The sequence below is a fragment of the Ischnura elegans genome, chromosome 9 (genome assembly GCF_921293095.1).
Source record: "Ischnura elegans chromosome 9, ioIscEleg1.1, whole genome shotgun sequence".
Classification (NCBI taxonomy): Eukaryota; Metazoa; Arthropoda; class Insecta; order Odonata; family Coenagrionidae; genus Ischnura; species Ischnura elegans.
In genome coordinates this window covers 83741143-83764309 of record NC_060254.1, presented here as the reverse complement: position 1 = coordinate 83764309, position 23167 = coordinate 83741143, and the positions used below count along the sequence as shown (strand labels likewise).

At 39.7% G+C, this 23167-nt stretch overlaps 1 protein-coding gene across 1 annotated transcript in view; it reads left to right on the top strand.

Annotated features, from left to right (window-relative positions):
• LOC124165063 (fringe glycosyltransferase) overlaps positions 1-23167 on the top strand; it is a 131793-nt gene that overhangs the window by 33367 nt on the left and 75259 nt on the right. Inside the window, exon 2 of the mRNA XM_046542308.1 lies at positions 15437-15485. Coding sequence (XP_046398264.1) covers positions 15437-15485 — 49 coding nt within the window. The remainder of the gene's footprint in view (positions 1-15436; positions 15486-23167) is intronic.

Genomic DNA, 23167 nt, shown 5'->3' with positions numbered 1-23167 from the left:
CGTGCTCAGAAATAGTTTGTGTGGAGCGATGTCTCACTTTAAGTTTAGTTGAAATTACGCCTATCTCCATTTGTAGTAATTTCTCTGTTTCGTCCTATTTTTGTGCAAAGTGTCTTCAGTGAAATATCCGCGAACATTACAGTTACGAGAATTCAGGTGAAATTTTTTTTTAATACATTGTCCCCACGGTTTTCTCTATGTGATAAAGATTTTAAGTGAAATGTCGTAGCTGTTATCTTATTAAGCTATTTAACGAAAATTTTCCCGCAAAAGAGTAATGAAGAACTTCACCAGTAAGAATGATTGGCTTGCTATCTGGCTCTTCCGCCAGAGGTTAAATCCTACTAAAGAATATTCAAACCATCGACCGAAGTAATTGTCTTATTTGTACTAACAGTCCGATTAATCAAAGCTATAGGAATATAAGAGGCGTATCTTTCAATCTAATCATTATTTTCTCTCTTTAATTTATTCTGGCTAAGTAGAGGAATTTTCGGAAATTGTGGCATGCATCGTTCAACTTTCATGTGTGAATCCTTATTGGACTTTTGATCGTTCCATAATATTATTCAGGTGCCTTCTTGTGATGTCTTCCAGTTTGTAAATGGTGCGGAATTCTTTAGTGTATTATTTTAGATCTTCGCTACATTCATTACATGTTATCTCGCTATTTCATGACACTCGATGACGACGTGCCTTCATTGGTCTTGAAATATACACTCTCTGACCTCCTTTCATAATCAACGACCATTTTTCATTCCTGCCTCCGTCATATTCCATCCATAATGCTTCAAACATCTCGCTTACATTTCTCATCCAGCTCGAACCGTGTCGTGTCTCCTGATTTTATCTATCCTTTTCCCGTCTTCAGTTATCGCTCAACGTGTCCCATTGTTCGTGCTATTGATACCTGTGGAACCACTTTCTGTGCCAAGTTTCAGCTCCTCCATTCGATGCGATTTCGGACACTGAGACGCGTTTGTCTTGAGATGAATGCTACCCCGTTGTGTACTATATGTATGCAGAGCTGGACATAATACAGCCCGAGGAGTATTTGAAATACAAAATAGTATTTTAAGTACCTTTTAAAATACAAAATACATCTGTATGGAAACTACGAGATCTTAAAAAAATACAGCATGCCTTGGCTTGTCATGGGTAGCTACAATCATGAAGAAAACTTTTCAATCGAAAACGAAGTAATCTCCGAAGCATAATGTTGCGGAAGTGTTGTCACAATATTGTGCTATATATTGTCGCAATATTGTGTCACAAAATATATGTTGCTATTTCAAAAGTATTTACATATCTTTTATTTTAGAATGGGAAAATGCCAAAAATCTGTATTTGAAATACAAAATACCAGTTACATTCTGGTTGCGTATTTGAAATACTGTGTGTAGTCCTGACTATGCGTATTTCGCAGTAGTACTCGTTTCATTGCTGCGATTTCTGATATTGCTTGTGATGCTGGGGTATTCCTTTGTGCACATTCTTCATTTTTATAGAGCTAGGCTGTCTCTATTCACTGCCCCAAATTATATTTTCTTGGCACCGCTGTGGGCGGATTAAATGTTTGAAATATCACATCAGCGATCTCCAGGAAATAATATTTAATCCTGACGTATATGTAATAGTGATATTTAATGCTTCCGAGTAGTGAACTCTATGTATATTGCAGTAATACTAATTTCGTTGCTGCGATTGTTGTGCGGTGCTTCTGGGATATTCTTATGTGCACATATTTCATTTTTATAGAGCTAGGCTGTCTCTCTTCACTGCCCTGAATTATATTTTCTTGGCTTTGCTGTGGGCGGATTTAATGTTTGAAATATCACGTCAGCGATCTCTACGAAATAATATTCAATCCGGACGTGGCTTCATCTAAGGCATAATATATTTCTTTAAACCTCGCCCACTGGCTTTTATAAGTGAACTGAAACGTGACATGATATCGCCGTTAACAACTGCTCCGCATTTCACCGAATCTCGGGAAGGGAGTGGACCGAAATTTTATATTTCTTGTATATTGTATCTTTCCTGTATATTGTATCTATTGTAATATTTTGTACCTTTTGCGGAATTTTAATTTAATTTTCATCCAAACTAACCTACCTTTAATTTCATCTTTGTTCCCACGATTTCTTCCATGAGTTTATACCTTTGATTTCGATTATATCATTTTAAATAGCATCCTCCGTTTGAGTCTTTAAAATCGTGGTTTATCCAATATTCATCCGCTCACCAAGTATAAATATGAACAAAAGCACTTATGAGCTCATCAATTCTCTCGCTAATTGAAAATCTACATCCATAGTATGTATTGACGAAACGCGTCCTCATTTTCTATCTTCGTTATTATCTTTACGAGTGTGTTTATGTTATGTTTTTCTTCCGTAGTCGGTCGGTATTCTATTTTTAACAATAATTTTTATACCTCGAAACTTTTTAAATCAGCGGGAACTAAAAATTGCATTTGTTTGTTCGCAATTTTGTAATTGAAAATCGTTGCAATCCCAATAAGGAATTTTTAAATAAAAATTTGAAACATACTCGGAAGTTACTGATCCTCACATTAGCAATCTACAAATTTACAAGAGAATAATCGTTCTTATTGTGCAAATATTCAAGTATTTACCGGACCATTTTTTTAAGTAATACAAACAAAACAAGATAAAGTAAAAAGGCCACTCAGCAAGAAAATTTGTAAACTAATTCAGAAACTAAATTTTGTACAAATATGCCGTTTGAACATTGTATTAAATTACAATTATTTGATTAAAATGCATAAAATAATACTAATACAGAGACTGAGTTTTATGCAAATATGCCATTTGAGCATTGCATTAAATTAAATTCATTACGTTAAGGCCAGGTCAGAGCGTGAACTACGTTTTAGAAACACGAGTCTTAGCCTAAATATTCGGCTATTAGACGGAAGGACTACTTAACGAAAACCCACGCTCCATATAACCAAAGAAGGGGATAACCTCTGAAAATTTTGTTCCAATTGAGATTATTCCCAGGCACCTCGCGTAGCATTCCTCTAGCCACTGTATTAATCCGCGATGTGCGGCTTCAAGTTCCGGGTGTCCGTTGATATAATCCCTCAGCCGTGGGCCACGTTCTTCGCTTGACCCAAAGGCATCCAGTCCGCTCACCCATCTCCGTGCGCGCCTCCCCCCTTTTAATTTCTTTTTCCTCGCTTCTCGCTACTCTTTTTTTTTCTCCTTATCTCCCCTCCATCACCCCCCAGCCATCCCTCCGGGTTAAGGGCGTGTCTTCTGGATGGGCGAACGCCGAGAAAAGGCGGAGGGAGGTTCGCGGGGCGGTCGAGGTGGGCTGCTGCTGCGTGTACTATAGATGCTATCCTGGCCTCTCTTTTTTCCCCCCTCCCCACTCGTTTCAATCTTCCACGCTGCCCCCAAGGCCCCAGTGTTATTCGGTCATCCTGGAGAGGGCACGTGTGGTTCGCCGTAGGACGTCGAGTTGGGGAGGGGGCAGATATAGTTATAGAGGTTCTCTCTAGAGGAATGGAAAATTGGATTTCGATTAAAATCCATTAAGATCGAAATTCGAGATTTGAAAGTAAAATATCGAGGAAATCGAGAGCGGGCTATGATGTTTGAGTTTCAATTTCGATCCAAACTCGAATTTCAACTTCGATCTCGACCAATTAGTTCGATATCTGCTAAGCTACCACCGCTACATATAAATCGAAAAATACTGGCAAAAGCCGTAAGTTTTGGTAGTTAAAGATCGAAGAAATCGAGCTAATGAAAATCGAATTTTGACAGTCAAAGGTCGAGGAAATGAGATCGAGCTATGATCTTCGAGTTTTTATCCAAACTTGATTTTTCAACTTCGATCTTGACCATTTCGTTAGATCTCAGCAACGCTTCCCTCGCTACATCTAAAAACGTTGACCAGAACGTCAAAAACGAGTTTATTGGACTAGGAAGTTGAATCATAAACGCACAAATATTCTCCAAAACTTAGGGAAACGTGTTTCTTTTGTTGACAAACAAACTTTGGGTGTGGGCTGTTTAGTGATGGAAAAATCGATTTCGATTTAAATCGAAAGTCTAGTTCTGACATTCAAAGATCAAGGAAAACGTGATATTCGAGTTCGATCCAAACTCGATTTAACAACTTCCAACTTGACCTTTCGATTTCAGCTACGCCACCGCCCCACAGTGGGCTAGAATCGAAAAAAGCTGGCCAATACCTCAAAAACGATTTTTTTGAGCCAGGAAGTTGAAACTTCGCATACATATTCTCGAATAAATTGTGCATCCCTCTTCAGGTTATTTATTTCCTGTGTTTTCACGTTAACAATATATGTGAGGTCAAAGTTGAACAAATTTAGTGAAAAACGACCACCCTCGACCTTTTCTGAAGATTGCCAACGTTCTCCTCGTGCAGTGGTTTCATGAATAGTTTTATCGCCAAAACTGTTTTACCATCTTAATTGACACCTTTTTCTTCCATTTGAAGGATTTTTAAAGATTTTGTTTCATCAGTAACCATAGATATATAACAAAATGGCGGAGCCTGTTTTCAGCCCATTTTTATTTTACATAAACGTACAGAAAAAGTCCCCTGGACCTCTTTCCCTCTACCACTATTTTCATATCCTCCCTAAAATCCCACCTGAACAATTCACCGCTGTCTAGCCCATAATCGCTCTTCTTATGTTCTAGCATTTTGTTTTCAGTTTGTTTTTTATCTATTGTGTTACATTTAAACTGTTATTTATTTATTGAGAACAGCCAATGTAAACGACTTTATGCTATTTTTGGTGGAGAAATCGATAAATAAATTTGTCGAAAAATCGATATTTTAATTTAAAAATCGATTGCTCGGAGAATCGATTCCGGTCAACATTATTCCATCACTGGGAGGATATCAATTTCAGGCGTACCCCATGCCTCCCGGAAAAGAGCAAACCTTATCACGTCCGCGTCTCCGCTGGAATATTATTATTATTCCGTTCTCGGGTCGACTCGTTGGCCGTTAAACTCCCCGCCCCCTCTTCACATTCTCCGCCCTCCTCCCACGCAGTGTCTCCGCGGAGGTCAGCGGAGCGGGATGGAGTGACAAAAATTCACGGCGAAGCGTGGAAACGGGCCCTTTTTGTGTTGTTTTAAATTATTTTTTTGAAGACAAGTGGGCGCCATGTGTGAACCATGTGTTTGCATGGGATCTCGAAAAAATAATGAGTGGTGCGAGTTTCTCCCGGGAAAATAATCTTTCGCGTTAATGGCCTCCTGGTGAAAAAATTGGGTTTTTGTTTACTGATCCATGGTTGTATATACCTTGCGTGAAAGCCTAGGGAAATATTCTATTGCTCATCCCGTTTGGAAAATGAGTTCTAAAATTCGCCTCTGAGGAAGATAGTTAGGTGATTTCATTAACTTAGTTACCTTAATTGTAATTAATGTAGTTAGGTAATTTACCAGCGATTCGGAGATCCATGTTAAATCAAGGCTTTGCCAAAAGTTTTTTTCATGGTGATTTTCATCATTAGTGTAAATGATGTGTTAGAATGTGTAAAAATAGTTATGAAATTAATTATTATTCGTTTAAATTTTTGTATGCCTTTAAAGAGTAGACACCTGTAAGATATGCATTGAGGTGGATGGCTACTCGGGTTACCCACTAGGTTATTATTGACATCACTGACGTCGCGACGTTTGGAAACCCGGGTCAATTCCCATTTTCAGCCTTCGTCGGCAGGGCTGAAGATTATTTGAACCGACTCGGTTTCCGTAATTTCGGCAGGAATGTCGAGAATTGCCTGGTGGGAATCACGGATAGCCTTCCTGGAAGCTGTATCCAAGAGAGTATACATATACTCATACCCTGAGCGAAGATCCTCGAAGTAGAAATCGATAATTGAGATTAGAAATCGAACCCGCATCCTCGAGATTAGGCGACGAGGCCTTTTCCGATGCGCCACCAATATTGGAATTGTAGTTATCGATATCTACATTTAAGAAGTAGATGAGGTGTATGAACAGCTCGAGGAAATAATAAGAGAAACTCCGGGTAAGAAAAATCTGGTAGTAATTGAGGACTGGAACGTTTCAGTCGGGGAAGGAAGAGATGGAAACGAAGTGGGAGAATTTGGATTAGGAATTCGAAACGACGGGGGAGAGAAAGCAGCAGAACTTTGGAGGAGAAACAAGTTATTCGTTATAAACACTTAGTTTAATCATCTTCAAGGGCGAAGGTTAACATGCAAAAATCCAGGGGGTATGGGGAGATATCAAATAGATTACATCATGGTAAGACAGAGGTTTAAGAATAGTGTGAAAAACTTGCGCAGCTTCCCTGCAGCGGGTGCTGATTCAGACCACAACCCAGTACTTATGAAATGCAACGTAAGACTTATGAAAGTTAGGAAGGCGAGGAAATGAAGTCCAGAAACTCGGAAGGGGAGTATGAGGAGATAATATCAGGAACTTGTGGAAAATAGCATCCGGAAGATTGATAGTACCCACACTGTAAATGAAAGATTGGATAATATTAAAACTGCTTAGGTCAAAGCGACTGAGAAGTCAATTGGCTACGTTGATAGTGGAAGGATAAAGAAGCCATGGATAACGAAGGAAATGATAAAAGAAATGGAGGAGAGGAGAAAGTGTAAGACCGTGGACACATAGCAGGGCGTGTGGAGATTGTAGGACTAGTAGCCTAATATCGCAAGCAGCGAAAGTAGTACTGAAGATATTGAACAGACGAATAGAGGCGAAGGCAAACGAGTATTTGTGCTAAGATCAGTTTGGTTTTAGAAAAGGGAAGTCAACTCGTGATGTAATAGCGATAATGAGGTCCCTCGTGGAGAAACCGAGAATATGACATGGAAGTGTATGCCTACTGCGTGAATTTTGAAATAGCATTTAATAGAGTGAACTAGATAAAATTATTAGATATTTTCAAGAAAATAGGTGTAGATTGGAGGGATAGGCGAATCGTTCGTAATCTGTATATGGCCCAGACTGCGCCAGTGAGGGTAATCGAACGGAGAATCTGGGTGGGCAAGCATTGGCTGAGGTGTAAACTTAAGAAGTTAGAGCAGTACAACTATTTACACGTAGCACGTTATAGGAAAATGGATTCAGTAGTAATCACATCTGGAAGAGGATTGCATTAGCAAAGGAGGCGTTCATGAACAGGAAGGAGCTTATGAGAGAATCATTATGTAAGAGTTTAAAGAAAAGATTAGTGAAGGGTCTGATCTGGATTGTAGTGGTTTACAGTGCGGAAACTTGGACACCAAGGAAGGAGGTCGAGAGAAGACTGGAGGCATTCGAGATGTAGGTGTGACGAAGGGTGGAGAAGGTGAAGTGGACGGAGAGGAGGAGGAACGACGAAGTGCTGGAGATGGTGGGTGAGGAGCGGCAGCTCTAAGATGATATACGGAGAAGACAGAAGGTATCGATGGCGCGAGTACTTAGCGAGGAGGGGATGGATGTTGAAAACAGTAGTAGAGGGTAGAATGCTAGGTGAACGAGGGAGAGGAAGGAATAAATAGGATTTTTAGATAGAATGAAATGGAGTTGGCCTTACAGTGAATTGAAGAGGGAAGTGCTTAATGGAAGGGGAGGCTCCCAGAATTCTTCTTAAGTACTCTATGGAAACCTACCTTAATCGGTAGAACACTTTTATGATAATAATTTAGCCATGAAATAACTTCACTCAGCGTAACTTGACTTATTATGAACCAGAACAGTTGATGGCGTATTCCTTCCATCACAGCACAAACCGCATATTAATCGTGAAATTGATGTTAGAGGACTTAACGATAGTTTTTAAAGACACTACTTAATAGCTTCCCTTCCTCCAGAAATTTAATACAAAATTTGGTCATTTCTCGAATATGCCATTTTTAGTTTTTGTGAACCATAAGATGCCCTTTTTGAGTTTTCAAATTCAAATTAGACTTGATCATCTCGAAGTCTATTCCGAATATTCCACTCGTATGGTAGACTTGTTGTGTGAAATATTTTAGGCTTACTTTTTGGTGGAGATGTGCCCCATCTATTCCGCTCGCCTTGTAGGCTTTCGGATATGAAGGAATGTATTGAATGTATTGGCGGATTCGTTCGCTTCCCTCCCCGAGGACTGTCCCAGAGCGTTGATCCCCGTGTTGGAAGTCATCGTCTTTGCGACACCTGCTTGCATTCCGTCGGTGGCGCAAATGTGGTCTTGGTGTTGGCAGAGTTTTCGTGCTCGGTGGCCAAGGAAGTGCCGAAGGTGCCATGACCTCACTGAATCCAAGCTTTCTCACAGGTCTCGTGTCGCGCATTTTTTTTGGCCCTCTTATTTGCTCTCACGCCTCGAATATCATTGCTCCTGCGTCCATTACGTAGCGTGAATGAGATTGTTTTTGTTAAAAACCTACCCTCTTATCCACTGACTTTGAGGGAAAGAGAAAATTCTCATAATAATCATCGTGATAAGAGTTCATGATGAAACCATTAAAATTTTCAATATTTTCCTGGAGGTGGATGTAAACAGAAATTGACTTCCGTTACTGCGTTCCGTTAAAATGACATTTCATGGTAAGTTTCGTATTAAAATATACACGCTGTGACTGATGCGAAAATGATCATCGTTAATTCGAAATTTCCGGTGCAAGTTTTTATGCCAGTTATCGATTATAGAATGTTTTTGGGTTCCTTGTCCTAAATTTCCGAGATACATCCTCCCAATATTAACGTGTTGTTTTGTTTCTCCATTGATTTCTTTGTTGCTCCTTTTTTCATTTGTCATTTTATAAATTAACTTTCAATTGACAACATCCCTGCGTGTGTACCACTTCCCAAAAATGAATTAAATGTGGCCTTTAGCCTCCTCTCCTTATCTGCTGGTCCTTTAGTTTAGTATCAGGTGTAATATTGAGGTATTCGGGCTTGAAAGAGTGTTCAATGAACTATGTCCATAATAGAAAAATTTTAGTACTTTTCCGCTTTTTTATTAAAAAACACGCTAAGAATTTTATCTCACGTAGCCATCGTCTTACACCTGAAGATGGATCTTTGAGCTGAAAAAAGTACAGTACAATCTCTGTAATCGGACATGTCCAGTAATCCGATATGCAGGGCTGGTGAACTCCCTTCGGCTAATATAATTTCGTCAGTTAAAAAAAAAAGGTTTTTCAATGCATAGTAGGTATTTTTTTTATTATTATGTTTGTAGGTATTCGTCAGATCTTAATTTGTATGAAGTTTTGGTTACATGACCCTTTATCGACCAAAATTAATTTGGTCATCGAACTTGACTCACACCCTAAGCAGTAGGCAGAGTTGGCGTCACTGTATGTATTTAATTGAAAAATTATACCTTAAAAAGTTTTTTTGTGCATTACGTTTGTTTCCTGAGAGACTCCAATAATCCAGCTAACCCTCCGCTGCATAAGTGTCTGATGGTAGAGATCGCACAATAGCGTGTGTTTTTTTTAAACCCCTTGCGCTGTAAGGACAAGTCTAGCTCGTCATGAACTTTCGATGCCACAACGCACAATGACGAGTGTATCTCGTCATCGGATTTCCATAATTTTAGCACTATTTAGAGGAAAAGTACAATTAATTTGAAAAGTTAACAATGTTAGAACATACATAGTATACAGAAATAATTCATATTTCATGAAACATGATGCATTGGAAGGATAAAAATGATTTTTTTCGAGTAGCGATGGCTGCCTTCTCCATGTTTAATAATCACATTTTATTTCATGGTTCTACGTTGATTAGAAAATATCATTTAATTACCTATAATTGAATAGAGAACCGCAGAAAAAATAAATAGAGAATAAGAGCGCGATATTCAGAAAATTAATCGAAGTGGAAGGGGTTAATAAAGCTAGTTGAAAAGTGCTCCAGTGTTTCTAAATCAGGTGGAATTTTTATCGTCACCTCTAGTTTCTCATGTTGCGGTGGACGTATACGTCTACCCGCGGCGACCGTCTTGCGACCTGCGATTCGAATTCCTCGTCTCGCGCACTGTGTGCACACATGTCCCGGGGACACTCCCGTGGCAGGCCGTGCGTGGCGAGCATACGGTCTCCTCCCCGCTCAGCGCCCTCTGCCAAATATTTCGAGCACGCACGTCGCGAGAGCAAACCGTCTTCTTCTCTCTCTCTCCCACGGCTTCGCCCATCGTCAACTGCGCCCCTGATCCTAATCCCCCAGTGCCTCGGCTTGGCTGGCCTCTCTCACACACACGGGAGGCGCCCCCGCGTGTGTCGGCTTGTTTTTTCGGCTCTCTCTTGTGAAGCGATCTCTTTGTTTATGCGAGGTGACTCACTCTCACGCGGCAGATGCGCCCCTCAGTTGTTCTCATCTTCTTTCGTTTTTTTTTCTTCGAGATCGCGGCACTGTCATTTCGTTCGCTGGCTCTCGCTTTAACGAGTTTCCCAGCGACTCGAGAGTTCACTATCGCTTAAGCAGTGGTGGCCATGTGGTATCCCTCGAGTTTGTTGTTGTTTGTCCATTCACGGTTCTTTTTTTACGTTTTTTTTTTATTCTTAACCGTTGGTTCACTCTGGTTTCATTATCAAGTGGATTGGATATTGGAGCCGGACTGTAGGGGAAGGCGTGAGCTTTTCTCAAGAGACGTAGGTATTTGTAAGGAACGCAATTCTCGAATTCCACCAATATTAGCGATAGCTTCTAATTTTCTCATTATCGTTTAGCAACAATATTATCTCCGGACAATTAGTTGGTCTCCGGGCACCTCCGAATCAAAGTACTTGATATGCGAGGTGGTCAAGGGAAAGGAACTTTCCCTTGCTTTGAGTGTGTGAAATTCACTCCCTTTTGCTTGACCTTAGGTGAGCTCTGCCCTCACCTGTCCATTCCAACCTTCGGGTTACATAATTGAGTGAATGACTGCATGCTTCTACGATCGTATAAAAAACAAATAAATTTGTTTCTTTACTTGTATGTTATGACTCCGTTTACTGTTACGTTTCGAACTTCGTTGCTTGAATGAAATTAATTCGTTTCTTGTATATTAATTGCTTTACTTAAAATTTGCTTTCCGAGTGATTTAACACTAGGAATACCGGACTTGACACCCCCCCTAGAACTACCGAATGGAATCATTTTGACTCCTACCTTATAATTGTTTATTTTTGCTGTTTATGTCTGTTTTTATTGATAGATTGCATTAGTTTATCATTTTTTTTAATAATTACAATATTAGACGTCGTTTTAACAAAAAAAAATATTTTTTTAAAATGCGAAATTCGACAGTGTTGCTTTGAAATTCTTTTTTCTTACATGTTCTGTTGTTTTAATAGAATTATAATGGAGGAATTGGATAAAACAGCAAACGTAGACTTTTCAACACATTTTATCATATTGTTTGAATGATCAAAAATATTACTTAGGCTACATGGTAGTTGGGAAGATAATTAACTAAAGCAAAAAAATGCAGTTAATACCCCACGCATTTGTCTAAGGTGCTTAAGAGTTCAAGCATTGTCGTTCATTTTCATTGCCCACACAAAGACTTTTGGCAGGTCTTACAATTCCCAACTGATAGATTATTTTTGCACTTTGGTTTTGCCTGATAATAATATTTTTTGCAGAAACCCGTCAGAAGAATCTGCGGCATTGGACACGCAACGCTTTTATCTACATCTAACATGAGGATCAGCCAACTCTGTAACGAGCTTTTTCTAAATCGTCTTGCGCGAAATGTTTTAGGTAGTCTCATTGTACACTATCCATGAACACCTGCTAAGTCGGGAGTATTTTCCAACGAGTAGATAGGCTATCACTGAGTAGACGTTCTTGTGGTATATTTGTGATTTCATCTCTTTTGGTTCTTCTATTCTCTTTTATTTACCTTTCCCACAATGCTAGTACCCTGGATTTTTTGCTGTTCAGCGAGTTTGACTGAGGTAAAGTAATTATATACAGTAACATTTCGCCCTTTTTCAGAAATGGTTCCATTAGTTTCAGTACTGCTAAACGGCAATCTGGATGAAGTGAATTACCTTTTTTCCACCATAAGGGAAGGCATTTGCAAGATATTTGCTCTCCTTGTCAACAGGTAGCCAATATTCATGGCCGTATTTGTCCGGATTAGAAGGAATGTACAGAGTGAAATATACCTAATTACACTGGGAAAAAGTTGTTCATCAACTATAATGTACGGACCAGGTTTGTAACAAGCAATGTAATTCTCTATGAATCTATCGTACACTATTGAAAAGAGGGCAAACTTGACAGTTTTGAGCCGCTGGAATCAATTAGATTTCTCATCAACTCTTAGACATTGCAAAATGTTAACAAACCTAGTCGTTCGTTGTAGAAAATGGTATTCCCCAGTCGTTTGACCGAATACTCTCAATAGAGTAATCATTTGTACCTAGTATTCCTCGGGCATAAAATATGGCTATACATGCAACTAGCTCCACATCGGAAAGTGTAAAATCTTCGTAATTTTGCCTGCGTGGTTCCACAATTGTATATCGCTTATGTGAGTCAGTATAAACGAATCGATAAATAATCGTATATAATACCTTTTTTTTGTAACTACCCATGAAAGGGAAAGTAAATGTAAATTACTGCTTATATTTCGCACGCGTTTTGTCTGAATCTTCAGACTCACTAGAAACGTTTTCAGGAATAAAATCCTCGACTTCGTCACAGCCGAAATGATCTTTTGTTTCGCGTTCCGATTCACCTTCCGGTATAGAATGCAACATAGATAGGACTTCTTCACGCTTTCGCCTACTTCTTCTAGCCATACTCCCAGTCAGGAAAAATGAAATCCTTGCTTCATAGGAGTTTTGCAGTCCACTCGAGAGTTCACTGGATTCACTAATGCAAAGGACAGCGCACGGTTTTCCTGTGCGGCACCCGGCAGCCAGCGCTGTCAGAGCCGAACGTGCTAGGACAGTAACTTTATTTCATTCTACTGATTTATTTTCCTGGTTCATCAGTATATCAATTTTCTGGGGAATCGGTATATCAGAGATACTTTTTCATATTTGAAAATCAACTTCCACGCAGTCAAGGCTGAAATAAAAGTGCTGCTGCGCAATGCACAGTATTAGCGGGCGGCGGCAAAGGTGGGCGGCGAGAAGGAAGGGGTAACGGAGGAGGGACAGACACAACGGATTCAAAACACATGGATTTGAAAATGCTATGAATTGCATATTCACCACTTTATCGCAAGGTAAAATAATATCAGGACATTCACATAGTTTGTAGATCCAAACACATACCCGTAAAATAAGAAATGATTTCAAAGTCTCGCAAATATGGGCCAAAAGGAAAATGATTGTATATTTAAGCCTTTGATTGATTTATATTAATTATTATTGACATAAGAAGAGATAAAAACTTGTATAAATATTACTATTTGGTGAAAAGACAAGCAAAATACATTAGGGAGTCAAAATGACTCCCTTTGGTAGTTAAAGGTAAATTTTGAAAAACGTGCACTATTTTATTTTCTAGAATTATTTTAATCGCACAGCCTTATTTTGTGTTGAAAATGAATAAAAGTCACGGAATTTCAGGCTGGAATTCGGAAAATTTTAGACAGGGCAGAGAAATAAAAATGGCGAGGAGTCAAAATGACTCCATCGGTAGTTCTAGAGTTAAGGAGCAGAATGATTACATAGCTCTTTGGTCCACTTAAAAAAACGTGTTCCTATGCCTGGTTCTGCACATATGCTTATATGTTAAGGTCATGCAATTAAAAAAAATGTTGTTGGTGATGTTTTTTCAGGTGTGCCCCACGTACTTATTCGGTTTGTTTCCCGACGTTTCGTAGCTGTTACTGGTCACTTTTTATTAGGTAATAAGGAAAGTCTTTTGGTCTTGGTTTTTTGGAGACTGAAGTCTTCTGAATTAAAATTTAAAATAATTTTTTAAAAATTCATTTTTGTCAAATGTTTAAAATGTCCTCCGATCTGCAGAATCTATCCTTAAATGTATCTTTAAAACACAGCAACGTGGAATAGGGATAGTTTTCGTGGAAGGTATTTACAAGGGTATATTCTCTCTTATTGTACCCTCTACAGAAAATCTATCCTGATTCCCTGAGAAAAAGTGACCAGAAACGGCCATGAAACGTCGGAAAAAACCGAACACTGTCGAAAACACATCACCTGCAGCTACAATGTCCCGTGAGATCTTCAACGGAGAACATTGAAAACGTATAGTAATAACTATAACTTAGGGTGCAGGTCCACTGCGTTAAGCAAGTTTTAGCCAAGCTTTTGCGATTGGTGTAGCTCTATCTTGCACTACTATATATGCACTATTCCTCCCTTTACTCTGACCAGTGGCGCAGCGAGGGGGGGGGGGGGGGGTTTGGGGGATAAAACACCCCCTCAGAGCTCAGAGAAATTTTTAATTTTAATCCATTTTACTTATTTGGATCAGTATTACTTATAAAATAGTGTTAGGATTTATCAAATATCCCTCATAAAGCCGTAAAACTCACCATTTTGAACCATTATTCTTCATTTTTTTCTGGAGGAGGGCCCCCGCAACTCCTGCTTACCCTGGTGGATATGCAATACCCCCACACCCGTAAGTATTTGTTGCGCCTAAAACCCCCCTAGCCTTAATTCCTAGCTGCGCTCCTGACTCTGACCTCCCTATCGTTCTCTTCATTGCCTTCTACTTGAGGGTTTCTTGCTCAGTCACTCGGCAAGTGCGCTGCAGACCTCATTGTGTGTGTGGTTTGAGTGACCGGGACACGACAATAGCCTCTCCAGTCATGCGGAAACCTCTTTATTCGACCTGTTGTCTCGCAGTTAAAGAAACACCCCCAATTTCCGCCCTATTTGTGCGATGGAATAGACTCCATTCATCGCGTGGAGAGGATTGCGTTCGCGGTCGTAAAATATCATTTCACTCTCTTTTTTTCTTTCTGTTCGCCATCACCTATTTTCTCTCTTGTGCTGCACTTTTAGAAACGTTGGCTGGTTGTTCTAGTTTTATATATTTGAATTAGATGCTTATTCAAATGAATTGCTCTAATTATTGTGGCAGCAACTACGTGAAAGCAATATTTTATTCTGCGTTTATGTTGAACTTCTTGATCATACTTTCCCTGGGAGGTTATTTTATTTGCCCGCGTATTTACTTCACTTATATCTGTCCTTCAAATTGTGTTCAGCGAGAAACGTTTTGTTACCACTTCCTTTTAGCGTTATTGGTCATTTTATTGTGGGCAGAGAATTTAAAATGAAACAATCATTGAAATGTTGCAAATATACGCTATCGGGTCTCATCTTTGCGGAATGAGTAGGATCACTTCAATTGTTGAGAAGTTCTTTATTTATCTCTTTTGATGGTTTTATGATGTGAATTACATTTTAGCTGTCGATAACTGTTAATCCTGCGAATTAATTTGTGCGTACATTTTTTCATGTTTCTTTTGTTTTCTTTTGCAGACGTGGTTCTTCACGGACACCAATGATGTGGAATTCCAGGAGAAAACTGGTGAGTGTTCTCAGTATCAATATTGTTCATTTACGGAGCGAGAGGGTGTTAAGTGTTAACTAGGGAAAAATGTTGCGTACTAAAGTGCGAAACGTTACTGTGACCCTCAAGAACGAGACCCCACGGTCGGCTTTCGTTTTAAACTCCTTGGTTGCTTGGGTGAAAATTTTGCTGGAAATATCCCCTTTGAAGGAAGCTATTTCTGGGACACCTTACGTCATGAAATACTCTCTCGTGTACCGCGTTGTACAGAATCGGAAGACCCCTCGGGTTTCCCACCAAGTGATTGTTGACATTGCTGCCGACGTTTCGGGAGCCGAGTCGGCTTCCATCTTCAGTCAATCTCGGTGGGAACCCCGTTATCCTTCCAAGACCTTACGTTATTCAAAAAAAGTTTGTTACAATCCTTCATTTCATCAGGTTGGCATAAATATTTTTTTTAGGCCCCTTGTTATTGCGATTTGTTGTGGTGATGTTGAAAAAAAATCTTTCAAGCTCCATGTTTTTTTGATTCATTTACGCGTGACGATGGAGCGGTTAACCACCTTTTTGCCCATGTAATTGGTTATTGCTACACCTTAAGGCTTCACGTATAGTTTCGTAATTCTTTCTCGGCTATAACTGCGCAATTCCCTTTGGCTGTGCCGTGCTCATTGTAACACCGACTGTTTCTGACACGCAACATTGTTCTGCCCCACCTCTCTGGGAATTTAGTTCGCTCACATTTCCGTCGCGTCCTTCATTTTAAACGTAAAACTAGGTGCTGAAGAGTTATTTAGGAACGGCCGTCACCTTTTTGAGATCTGCGTTATCATGAGGAACGTCGATCGTTTAATCATTGTCAATTATCTGCGCTCTAATGGAAGATTTCTATACTTGAGGTAGGAGGACTACATAGTAGGGCGGATCGGAAAAATCGATTTTTTTCAAATCCATCTGGCCCAATGAATAAATGTTGCGGGACTGATAAAATATAAGGCCTGAAAAATTTGAGACCCCTTGGTATACCCCTGACCCACTCTCAAATGTATTTAGGGGGGAGGGACAAAATTCCAAAAAAAAATAATATTTTATGGTCATCCTCTATAGGTTTTTGCAGAGTTACAGTCCTTGTTGGGCAAAACTTTCGTGCATTTTGATGTATATGCCACCGTTTAGCCACAAAATGCCAAATTTGAGTGAGAAAGTGTTCTAATTCGAGGAATTTCAATTTTTAAATTTCAAATTCGTCTTTTTCTACGGTGAGCAAGAATTTAAATCATGAGTGGTCGCCATTGCTATTGTATAAAACCGGCCTTTCTAGTTCCTCTCATTTACTGCTATCCAGTTTATTCGGAATGGATATTTTTTTGTCCTGGATCAAGATCTTTTCCGTTTCTCGACTAAAACTTCGACCTCTTGAAAGAGGATATTTTGATCAAGGCTCGATTTCAATCGATATTTTCTTCTTCGAAGACTTAAAAGAATTTTTTTTGCCGAGGGCCACAGCCGAATAACATTATTCTGCCGAAGACGCGTCCATCTCGATTCTCTGAGAAGGTTGCTCATGTTTTATTTATGTGGCCATTATACGAGAGGTTTATAAAAAAATCCTTCGATAAACAAAGCAACGTGACGAAATTGTTAAATAAAATTCGGTTGAGAATATGTCAAGGATGGAAGGCAAGAAATCATAATTATTTCATAATTGTCGAGCTACTTATTTTATCACATGATGTTCTACATTTTTCTTTGGAACCATAATACCGTTGTAAAAAATAGGGGAGTTCTTGGTAGAACAAGAAAATTTCTTTGAAGTAAGGCATAAAAATTTTTCTTGTGGCGTTTGAGGTTAGCGGAAATGTATTCCATGCTGTGAACGGAAAGTATCTTTTCTTTTTCGCAAAGGCACTTATCCCTGCCTATTTCGGTCAATTCTGTCATTAATTAATGGTGACTCGAATTGTTAGTCTTGCATGCAATTTCATGTGGTCTTCTACAATTAGGGTTTGTCATCCTCTTTCATCGGTATACGTTTTATCCACTATAGAACATCTAAATGTTAATAGTTTACTTAGAATTACGTTATCGCATTGAAAGTTTCGGGGTACAAGGAGTAAACTTTTCTCAGCATTGTCACGTACCTCAAGTGTTAAAAAGTGTACATCCGACTAAATTCTGAGGTAAAAATGTCAAATTTTGATTCAGGCTACTATTAACAATGGTCTGCAATCGAGTAAGAGAGATAGAGAGATGCATCTTCTTAAGATCAGGCTAACTTCAACACCGGGTTTCTCTCCACCCTTCCTTCCCTGATGGTGCAAATGAACTGCGTCAGCAGATAAACCCTCCGAGCCACCTCTAGGGAGATTGGCAGGGGGTGACCAATCACCAACATGCAGCATGCACGAGGATTTCCATATGCACACCACGCGGTTATAAAATATTACTTATGGTAACAAAAAATACGTCCAGATTGATGCAAAGGCAAAACTTGTCGACGGTTATCAATTCCCATATAAATTCATGCAAAGTCAGAGCAGTGGAGAAGATAATCATTCAATAAGTCTCCTGAAGAGTGACGCCATTAATTTTATTAATCAAGATACCGACTCTGATAGTATGAGGAAAGAATGACTCTTTGCTTTGTGGTCTCTTTCCTATATTTTCCCTTCGTGATCGTATCTACCATAGTACGACGGTTAGTAATTCCTGTAGCAAATCCTTGAAAGGTTATAACAGCGGAAAAATAATAAGATGCAATTAGTCGCCCTAGCGTGTGACACCTTTAATGTTATCAATCGGGACACCGTTGCTATCCTTAATAGTGCGAGGGAATGTTACTTGTTAAATCTCACTGTTTTGCCATTTACTTTTTTTACTAAGCTGCTGGTGGCTCCCTACTAGTATGCGGGTTTGGGTGGTGTTACAAATACAAGTATTTTAAAGTACGTATTTGATATATATTTGTATTTGGTTTTTCAAATGCACGGCCTGAATGTATTTTGTATTTCAAATACATATTTTTAGTATTTTCCCATTCTCAAATAAAAATATATTTGTAAAATACGTTTGAAGTAGCTCTGATAACACTTCTGTAACATCATGCTTCGTTTTCGATAGAATCGTTTTCTTCACGTTTGCTGCTATCCATTACGTGCCAAGGGAGGTTATATTTTTTTTTACAGGTCTCTTAGTTCCCATGCTTCGTATTTTGTATTTTAAAAGGTATTTAGAATACTATTTTGTATTTTAAACTACACTAAAAAATAATACTTTACTTAAAAAATACTATTTCGTATGTTTTTGAAGTACCCCAGTTAAAGGGATTTTGTATTTCAAATACATTCGGAGCTGTATTTTGTATTTCAAATACTCCGATATGCGATATTTTGTCCAGCCCTGCTAGTATGTATGTGCCAGTTCCGAGGAAACAGAAATGGGAGAGGAGAAAGTATTTGGGTGTGTCATCCTCCGCTCTCTGGTGCTGGGGAGTGGGTGGAAGGCGGGAGCAGGACCCGACTGACTGTGCATCTCCGCTGCCGCCGCCGAAGGCAGGCTCCACCACCGTTTTTTGCCCGCCTCTCTCTCTCTCCCTTCCCAACTTGCCCCCTTCCTTCCTTGCTCCGCGCTTCTCTCCCAAACAAGACGTTCCACGGCCGTATCTCCCGGGTGGCCTCCGCACTCAAAGAGAAGCGATCTCCCAGCGGCCTTTAGGTCGTCAGTCAATCGCCTCTTTCCCCCCGCAACAGTGGGGTGACAAGGGCCTTGCTCAGCCCTGCCCACCCACCGGACCTCGGCTGCCCAGTCTTCCCTACCTCCGCTGCTGGAGGGAGTGTTTTCATATTTCGAGTGGTCCCGGGAGCATGGGGTCCCTCCAGCAGCCGTCTCCGTTGTGTATCGTTTGTTACTTTTAATTGGGCGATGGGGAGAATGCCGGGCCCTTGTTCGCCCGTCCTGACCCTTGTGCCCGTCCCCCGCCACCAGCTCCTGTGACGCGGTCAATTACGTCGCCTGTCCTTCACGAACTATTTATCTCTCCTTTCTATATGTAGTTCAGTCCTCTTGGAGTGGCGTCCTTGGTCTGTTGCTTATTAGGAGGGGCTACGGACGGACGGCTGAGATCATGTATTTCCATCGCCAGGAGATGTATAATGTTTCAGAGAGCTAGTAGTAATTGTGGCTAAATGCATGTTCCTGGCCATGAGTGAACCTAGAGCTAGTAATCCGATATTCTATGGTTTAGGCATTGTTTAACGCTGAAAGTTACAACTTGTTGACCGGTTTTCTGTTTCTTTGCTTCTCCGCTAGCATTATCTCCCATGAGAGTATTTGCTGTGAAGGTTGTACCTCCTCAACAATTCTGTTTTGATTTATTTCATGAAATAATCGATGGTCAAAATAAAATTTAATCAATTTTTTTCATTTTTCGTTGGGTTGTATTTCATATCCCCCTTTAGTTTTCTCCTCGAACACTTCACGCCATCTACTTCAGCTGTCTTGTTTGCTTGCGACTTTTACTCAAATCTTATGTGTTTTCACTTCCTCATGATTGAGCGATGTAGTCCCATCGATGAAGTATCCTCTCAGTGATGCGAAGTGAAGTGCTCCTCTTCAAGTTTTCTTACGTTTTTCTTACGTTACGTTACGTTCAAGTCGCGTTAGGTGAGATTCGAAGTGTCGCTCTGCTAATTGACACCCAATGTAGAAACTAAGAATAAGTCACCCTTCTTTTGAATTTTTTTCGCTAGAGGTTATTTGAAATTGAAGTTACTTGCGAATTACGTAGTTTATTTAGGAAAACATTGAGAAATATTTTTTCAAAAGTGCACATCTCTTTGTTTTCACTTATTGCCTCCCTTATTTTAATTACTGTAGTATAACCGTTTCTTCGCAGCTTAGCGTTGAAAAAATGGAGTGAACGACGTTTTATACTTGGAATAATTAGGGTAATGTTCGCTCCAAGTGTTTATTAGGTGGCGGGTGCTAAGGGTATCGAAAAAGACTCAATAACCCTCGATCTTTCGGTCTTTATCTATTTAAAATGTTGTGTGAAATAATGCTCTTATACTGCCACCCTTCCGAAGAACTCGGCCTCATACATATCTGACTTGAATGAAAAGTGATTGAATGTGATTGTTATCTTATGATGGTTTATTATATTTTTTCGTTTGGATATACTGGTTGTTTGTAATTTATTTGTTTAATATTTTAACATTATCATCGTTTCATGAAAATTTTATTGATGAGAATTATTATATTTCGTTAATTTTTTATTAGTTTCTGGTGTTCGATGAGGGAAATTATTAAATTATCTGGGAAAGGTGAGGTAATTTAAAAAATGGATATAAATAGACACCTTGAGTTAACTTAAAGTGTAATGTGTTAATATACTTAATGTGTTTTTGTCGACCCTATACATCCGTTTTCTGGCCATCATGCCCTTTGATGCTCTGCGGTCGTCTCAGCCGCAAGTTAGAATCATGTTTTTTCCTCCTCTTTTGTTCATCTTGATCACTTGTTACATAGACTCTTTAACTTTATTATTTCGGACCATGGTTTCGACAATATTCTTAGTGACGTGTTTTTCCAATTCAGCGATTCCAAAAAGTAAAGCTTGTAGCATTAAACCTTCACCTTCTGAAAGTCGTATGCGTAAACATAGCCAATCAACATGTAGAAACTCTTCTCGGGATACCGCGCGGGTAAGATTATATGAGAGCGCCGACGTTTCGGGTACCGACTCGCTACCCATTCTCACGGCTACTGCCAGAAAATTTGAAGTGACCGTTGAAGCTCAGCATTAGGAGGGGCCGGATTGGTCGAGTCCTGATTGTTGGCGCGGAGGACCGTGGACCAGCATAGACTTAGCTCTGGCAAGCATAACTCTCATAAGAGTCCTATTCCAAGAGCTGCTGATCGAATATCCGGTGTCTCTGTTTACATTCTTATTCTCAAGTCTTATTCTAATTTTCTGTCAGTAGCCGTGAGAATGGGTAGCGAGTTGGTACCCGAAGCGTCGGCGTTCTCATATAATCTTACCCGCGCGGTATCCCGAGAAGAGTTTTTACATAGCCAATCAATGTGCCCTATCAATCCCAGTCATCCGTCGTCTCACCATCATGTCCTTCTGATGCCCTGAGGTCTTCTCAGCCATTCGTACAACGCATCCAGTTTTTTCCTCCTCCTTCCTCCGCTAAATGATGTCCTCTCTGGCCGACGGTCCTCATTTTCCCAGAGGTCGTCCGTGGGGAGGCCAATCGATCCTTTTCCAAATCCGGAGTCTTTTTGATGGTTCCGTGTGTTTTCTTTTTTTTATATAATGGCTACCGACCTATCTGCGATCTCCCTCTATACTTTTCGGGAATGTGACCGTACCGTCTAATAAGCAGCCGAAGGTTCTTTTTTTTCGGAACGCGATTAGAAAAATCGATTCCCACCGATCACGTTCCTTTACTTCTCGTTATGCTCAGTAGTTCCTTCTTTCAAACGCTACCCACGCTGGCAGCCCTTACGGCGGCTGGCGGAGAATATTTATTCCTATAACGACTGACAGTGTCGTTGCATTCTGTTTATTTTCTTGTTTAGGGTTATGTCCCATGATAATCCCGAGCGAGAAAAACAAGATGTAAACGGACTTAACTACTGAGTTCTGAGGAGTGATTTTTTTAGGTCCTTAAATGACGTAGTAGAGTCGGCCTAGATCGAATTTTTAAAAATGGTTCATTCACAATTCCTCAGTTCTCTTCATACATGCGTGGTTACAATACTTCTGATATCTGTATTAACTTTGTGATGGGTCTCGTAGAAGTTTTTTTAGATGAGAATTAACCATAAGAGTCTCGGCTTCCGGGCGTTCCTCCGCGTTGAGCTTTCCATAGGTGACGACAGTTTCTCCAGCCATCCTGCTGGCATCTTCAGGTCAGAAGAGAAAAGGCGCTCTTATGAAGAAACGCCGCCGAAAACTCAGATCAAGAATTAACCGTTATGTCTTGTGTATTGTCTGTTTTTCCCGGCGAACAATGGCAGTTAAGATATCTCGGGTCTCACATCGGGTAAGGTCCTCCATATCTCCTTCGACGTTTCGATGTGCGACTCGCCCATTGTCCTTAGCTATTCCGGAATCCAATTGGAGAGTTTATGCATTAAATTAGTTTATGATTATTATATTTCATTCTGTAACATGTGTTCGAATATGAGGAGGATTATTTATCACAGCCTTTCTGTTCTCTGTTTCCAAAGAAAAAAGTATCAGCTAAGAAAGCGTTTCGGGATGGAATATGATCATCGAAAAAAGTGTTTTGTATGCGGCATATGTTGTTTAAAGAAATTATTCCGAGAATTGAAGCATACGTCATATTCGTGAAAATTTAAAAATGTGTTTTTTTAATGGTAGCTCGAAGACTGGTGGTCACAAAAAATAGGCAATTGCCTCCCCCTGCTATGCTTTCTGTGTATTGTATTTGAAAACCCGTTTTTTTATTAAATTTGTTACAGCGGTATTTGCCTGCATAAGAATGATGCATGAATCTAGAATAAATACATCGATCAATTTTACCAATAACTGGTAAAATGCTAAATATTTCATTTTTGATAATTTTGAATTAATGTTAAAAATAAGTTTATTATAGCTTAAGTATCAAGATAATTAAGGGAAATAGGGCTCGTATCTGGACTTTTTTTCTGTTTTTAAATGAGTGAAG